This window comes from Malaya genurostris, chromosome 3, assembly GCF_030247185.1.
Source record: "Malaya genurostris strain Urasoe2022 chromosome 3, Malgen_1.1, whole genome shotgun sequence".
Classification (NCBI taxonomy): Eukaryota; Metazoa; Arthropoda; class Insecta; order Diptera; family Culicidae; genus Malaya; species Malaya genurostris.
The window spans coordinates 277154896-277161909 of NC_080572.1; the positions used below are offsets into that span (position 1 = coordinate 277154896).

Below are 7014 nucleotides of genomic sequence, written 5' to 3' on the forward strand. Positions count from 1 at the left end.
TAAGTCAACCGTTGGGTTTTTTTTTGGCAGCGTGTACATGATCTTAGGGGCTGTCTTTAAAAGACGTCACGCCGCAATGGGGAGGGAGGTGTTTCACGAAACGTGACCTTTTGTGACAGGGAGAAGGGAGGGTTGTTGAAATGTGACGTGCAATATTTCAAATATATTTTTTTTATCTGACGTCGCATTTTTGAAATACCTAATTATATTACTGATTTGCCCTTATTCCTGAAAAAATCTTCACAATAAACGTTTACATTCTATAGGAAAACGTGTATTTGTTGGTGTAAAAGTTTCATCTTGTAAATTCGGAAATGAATGATGCAGGAAATCATTTCTGTTGTGATTAGCAAGTGCACGGAGGGGTGAGTAAATTAGCAAAATTAATAAATTCTGCCTAATATGAATAAAAAGAAGATGCCTTCAAACGGTTTAACTTAAGTTATGCACTGACAATTTTAGTCAATGTATATGAGTTTGGGTGCATAAATCGCTTGGAATTATGGATATTTTAACTTTCGGAAATCTTATGACAGATGAGGAATATAAATCACACAGAGAATGAAGGAATTTCAAAAAGTTTGTTTGGTCGGTCGCATCGAAATTTCATGCTTCTTGATGTATTTGAAATTCATTCAGCAATACAACGTTGGCGGAGTAATATCAATAAAACCAGTAAATAACATTAACATATATGCTGTGATAATCAATAATAATAATGATAAGAAAAAGATGTTCAATCATAAATCATGTCATGCAGCTGATTAATTTACCCTGTTTAGCTTGAATATCATACACACAAGTAAAAGCCCGGGTAGAAGTGCAGAGCAAAACATTTATAGAAAACGAATTTTTCAGTAATTTGATTTTCTAGCTTTGAGAATAGTATATCATAAAAATTTCTCTTATCTTATTCTGATGCAGTATATTCAATTGTATTCCATTTGAAAAAGGAACCACTGAATCAACTGTACTTAATGAAATTGGTATGCCTCATCAACAACGAAACAAGATATAATAACAATTCTTGATGCTAAATAGATTTTGTCTAATCTATCAAGAAGATTTTTTCGATTAAATAACAAGAAAATATGAAGTATTGCTGTGACAGCACAGGAACACTAAGGCAAGATATGATGGTAATAATTGTTAGTATTTTGATTTTCGTTTACTATTCACATCTACCCGGGAGGAGTGCAAGTTTTGCTAGGACGATTCAAACGCGCCTTTCAAACGCAGCACCTGCTGTGTGCTCTAACCCTGTGCTCCTGTTACTTCCATAAATTAAATTCATGTCAAAAAGCGTTTTATTCATTTTTTTCAATAAATACGTTTATTTCTTAGAGCAATTTACAGTTTTTTTTCGCCGTAGCATCACTTTTACATAGAATTCTTTCGCTATTGGAGGAACAAGCCAAAGTCCAATTCGAAGAAGGTGTGCATCTAACGTGTGGTGATTGGACATGAGTCTGGACATCACACGAATGAAATCTCTACTCACATCCAGTCCCCTGAACCATGCCTTTGTCGATATTTTAGGAATAATTGAGTGCATCCATCGACCCAGATCATCTCTATCCCAAGAAGCTTGCCAGCTGGCAAGTGTTCTTTGGCGAGACGCGCTATAGAATTCGTTGAAAGCAATCGGTCTCTCATAAATTTAACCCTCGATAGCACCACGTTTGGCTAAAATATCGGCTCTTCCATTGCCTGGAATGGAGCAATGAGCCGGGACCCAAACTATTGTGATTTGATATTTATTATTCAATATGACGTTCAGGTACTGTTTTATTTTGCCCAAGAAAACATTTTTGCCAGCAGCCTTTGAGCGAATGGCTTCAATTGCACTCAGACTATCTGTAAAGAGGAAATAATGGTTTGGAGATAATATGACGATTACACTCAAACTGTAATGAACTGCTGCTAACTCTGCTATATAAACAGATGCAGGTTCTTGGCGCCTAAATGAGACCGAAACATCATTGTTGAATATACCAAACCCAGTAGCCTCTTCAATTCGTGATCCGTCCGTGTAAAATATTTTCTCAGAGTCAATATGTCTGAACTTACTTGTAAATATTTTTGGGATTTCCAACGAGCGTAGGTGTTCCGGGATTCCACGCACTTCGCGCTGCATGGATGTGTCGAAAAATAGAGTTGAGTCAGGGACGTTTAGGAGGCTGTCACTGATGGGAATATATCTTGAAGGATTGATTTCCTGTGACATATGGTTAAAATTAGAGTGCCTATAACCAGAGTGACGACATCTCATCCGTAATGCTGGCAACATTTAAAAACATTCCATTAGCTTTACATTGAATTGACAGGTCGTTTGCTCGTTTGGAACTGGTAGCTGTCATTCCAAACGAACAGCTGTCGCCACTCTGATTATAGTCACTCTAGTTAAAATATACTGTCATGAATCTTGTTTGAGATTGAAGCTCAACTAGCCTTTCGAAGTTATTAATAACCAGGGGATTCAGTACCTCACAGCTTATTAGCAGTCACGATGAAAGCTCCCAAAAACGATCTTTCAATGGAAGAACTCCCGGCAGAACTTCAAGACTCATTGTATATGTCGAGTGCATGCAGACTAAAGCAATTCGCAAATAACTATACTGAATTCGCTCAAGTTTGATAATATGAGAGTTTGCAGCTAAACGAAAGCAAACGCATCCGTATTCTATTACTGGAAGTATCGTTGTCTGATACAATTTTATTAGATCTTCCGGATGAGCACCCCACCAAGATTGTTATTGGTGTTATTGTTCGAAGAAAATTTACTCTTTGTTGGCATTTTGTTATCAGAAACCTAATGTGTCCTCCCCACTTGCATTTGGAATCAAACCACACCCCAAGGTATTTGAAAGTCAAAACCTGTTGGATCATTCTTCCCATCATATGAAGCTGAAGCTGCGCGGGATCATGCTTTCTTGAAAAGACGACAGAAAAGTTTTCTCCGCAGAGAATTCGATACCCAGATGAACAGCCCAAACGGACAAGTTATCTAAGGTATCTTGCAATGGTTTTTACAAATCAACAGCTTTGGGTCCAGTAACTGAAACCACGCCATCATCTGCCAATTGTCTTAGTGTACATGGGGTTACGAGACAGCTGTCCATGTCGTTTACATAGAAACTATACAGGAGCGGACTGAGGCATGAGCCTTGCGGGAGACCCATGTAGCTAATTCTGAATGTTGCCAAATCGCCATGTGAAAAATGCATGCGTTTCTCTGACAAAATAATTATTTATAACCGCTGGAAGTCCATGTTGGTGGAGCTTGTCTGAAAGAACATCAATGGAAACTGAATCAAATGCTCCTTTAATGTCTAAAAATACAGAAGCCATTGGTTGTTTTTGAGCGAAGGCAATTTGGATGTCAGACGAAAGTAATACAAGGCAATCATTCGTCCCTTTATTTATACGGAAGCCAAACTGAGTATCTGACAACAAACCGTTCGTCTCGACCCAAGTGTCGAGACGTCGTGGAATAATTTTTTCGAACAATTTTCTGATGCAGGACAACATTGCAATGGGTCTATATGAGTTGTGATTGGAAGCTGGTTTCCTCGGCTTTTGAATGGCGATAACTTTCACTTACCTCCAGTCAGGTGGAACAATATTTTGCTCAAGAAACTTGTTGAACAATTCCAACAAACGTCTTTTTGCGAGATCTGGAAGATTCTTCACCAAGTTGAATTTAATTCTGTCCAACCCAGGAGCGTTATTGTTACAAGACATGAGTGCTATGGAAAATTCCATCATTGAAAAGGGGCTATCAATGGAACCATTGTTTGGAAAAGATTCCCTAATAATGCTATCCGTAGGAACAGAATCTGGACAAACTTTCCTCGCAAAATCAAATATCCATCGGTTTGAGTATTCCTCACTCTCATTTCCTACGTTACGATTCCTCATTCGTCTAGCCGTATTCCAAAGAGTGCTCATTGAGGTTTCTCTTGACAAACCTTCCACAAAATGTCTCCAATAGCTGCATTTCTTGACCCGAAGTATGTTCTTGTACTTGGTTTCTGCAGGTTTTGTTTGATAGTATCACTAATCCATCCTTTGTATTGAGGTGAATTTATTACTTTAGTAAGATTTCAATTTTAAATGATGTAGTTTGAACTTTACAGCACTTGAAATCAAATCGCATTTAATTTTGTTGAACTGGCTCACAATTCTGCTATTGTTTATCGAATTTTTCACTTACGGTAGCGTTCCTTTTAGGATTCGTTTCAGTCGTCTCGATCGGAAGTGACTTTCGACCGCGTAGGATGAGATATGAGTGAAGTTGAGTTTTATAAATAAAAACATTACTCGATCGAAATGAAAAAATCGAATTGCACATTTCATAGTAATGCAGAATGAGGGTAATCAAAGCGACTGGCTTACGGCACAGTAAATAACGGGCTTACAATTACAGCTTGGAATGTTTATTTCTTATCATTAAATCATTTCATCAATAAAACTTATGTTTATTGCTTTACAATTAACGCTGCCAAGTATAAAACTTTTACTACTCTTGTTTTTTTTAATACTTAGTGTATGCTGGTTTACTTCTAAAACATTTATTACTCTCCAAAGGCACATGAGTACAATTTCTCCCGAGACTTCTGTGGACGGAAACGTGGAATAAGTGAGATTTGTGGTTATCTTCCTAAAACTTTAGAAAATTGCTAGTTAATTTTCAATACTGCCCCTTAAAACAGTAGCTTCAGCAGTAGTGCTGCCATCGACAACACAAATGCGTTTACCGATCCACCGAGGGCAGTGGCGGTACTTCGGTAAATCAACCACGGAAAGATTTTGATGTAGTTTTCCGCTCCCTGCCAGGGATTTGAACCGTCGTCGAAATGCATCGGACACTGGTCACGTTCTCGCTCGTACTCGGTCATATCGATTGCCACCACTGCACCCTCGGTGTAGTTCCAGGAGGTGACATCCTGTTTGACGTGACAGAAAGCTCCTACGGCCTGAGACATCAGCACCCGGTTCAAATCCGCACGCTGATAAACCCAGCATCGGTATTTCGACAATGGATCTAGATCATCGTAAGTGATCAGATAGGACCTGAGATTCTCCTGCCAGTAGCCGATGCATTTCATACGGTAATCGGGATCGCTATAGATGTCGACCGGTCGACCGAGATGATCTACCGATAGACAGTAGTTCGCATCGACGGCCATCTCTTTCTGGTCGGTATCGCAAACCGAGAAATCGGAAATGTTCTGCTTACAACGAATATCGGGACGCGGACTTAGTGTGACACCACCAAGAATGCGAGTTCTGAATGGCGATTCTCCTTTCTGTGTGAAATTGAATTTGCCAGCCACTGGACAGCGCACAGGAACCGGTTTTGCCGCAAGGAACAGTTCATAACGCCATTCTTCTTTGTTCGGGAACTGCACCCACGAACATACGGTACTGAAATCATCCTTTATGACGGCCAACCCTCGCCGATAGCGGATTACGTTGTGATGTCTGGGTACGAAATCGAAACAAACATAATCCTTCTGACAACCGTCGACCGTCAAACGAGCCATCATAATTCTGGTATCGCGTTGCTCGCGGCAAACATAAATCGTTCTCCTGTACCGTGCTCTATCGGGATAGTAGGTTTCGATTATGTGCGTCTCGTTGATCGTAACCTCGGCGTCTACGTTGGCCGTGTTGATCCATTCGCCGGTGAAGTTTTGCGGAAATCTGCAACCAGGCTCGACTACTTCCGATTTGACCGGGGTAACACGGTAACGTTCCGGTGATTTTTCTACCGTTTTGATAGTATTACATTCCGCCGTGATCGAGGCACCAATGTAGAGATCATCGTCACGATTTTTCAAAAAACAACGATACTTTTCATCCTCACGTGATTCTTTTGTGTTCACCACAGCAAAGTAGTGGTTCTTCCCGATGAACCAATCGCCCAAACAACTGAATTCAACAACTCCGTTGAATGTGCCATCCATTCCTTGACACTGGCGATAGGTGATGTTGAATTTCTGATTCTGAATCAAAAATTGTGTACCCGGAGTTTGACATGATTGGATTCGGGCCTCTTGACTATCGCACTCACCGGTGAAACGGAATCGATTCTAACAATAAAAAAAAAGATATTTAATAATCATTAAAATAAATTGATAAAAAGAAACTCTCTACCTGATAGGCGAATTGCCATACACCTTCTAGTGAGGATCGACAGCTAATAGGAATAAAATTCTTGTTGAACAAGGTAATCAGTTGCTGATCTCGTCGAAGCCCCCGACAGATTCGGTCGATCGTTGGCTTTTGGTTCCGCTCTAACGTCACGCAGGGAGCTAGCAAAAAAGTTTTAATATAGTTAAAAAAATAAAGGTTGTCTCTATCTCCAGTAGAAACAATGAACTTACTTTCATACTTTTCAAACACATTGAGCGTACGCGGAAACGCATTTACACACGTATAGCAGTCGGTGCCCTGGAAGATGAATGTGTGATCCGAACCATTTCGTCTACTGTCGATACATTCCAAACGATAGCGTCCCTGTTTTGGGCCGATCCTTTGGTAGGACCAAGCATCGATCGTGGTTGTTGTCGGTTCACCAACTTCCCAACTGAACCATGTCCCCTGCAGCACTTTTGGAATATCACATTTATTATCGTTTGCTGCCGAAGCTGTAATTAGATTTCGATTAGTTCCTTGTTTCCTGTTCAATGTCGTTAGGATAATAATTTCATATTCCTCTTCCACACATACAGCACAAAGGTGCGCAACGGAGGAGGGCGTGTCTGCAGAAGGTGATCAGATTTAAGTCGATTATCGGAAACTTACCACGTCCTAACGCCACCAACAACGTTACTAGAATACTAAGCTCCATGAGTACATTCAATTGTATATCAGGAAGGTACTTTTGGGAATGAAACAAAAAACTAATGACGCCAAAAAGTAAATAGCTAAAAGCAATTAACTTTATTTGTTGCACCTGAGCTTCATAATCAAAATCTGAATCACTCGTTTGACATTGTCTAGCAC

The 7014-nt window shown here is 39.9% G+C and overlaps 1 protein-coding gene across 1 annotated transcript; it reads right to left on the reverse strand.

Annotated features, from left to right (window-relative positions):
- Window positions 1-4423: 4423 nt before the first annotated feature.
- LOC131437250 (uncharacterized) lies at window positions 4424-7014 on the reverse strand. The gene is made up of 4 exons (XM_058606473.1): window positions 6814-7014; window positions 6393-6656; window positions 6163-6320; window positions 4424-6098 (listed from the first exon to the last, which is right to left on the reverse strand). Exons 1-4 carry the CDS (start codon window positions 6857-6859, stop codon window positions 4707-4709), a joined length of 1860 nt encoding a protein of 619 aa, XP_058462456.1. The 5' UTR covers window positions 6860-7014; the 3' UTR covers window positions 4424-4706.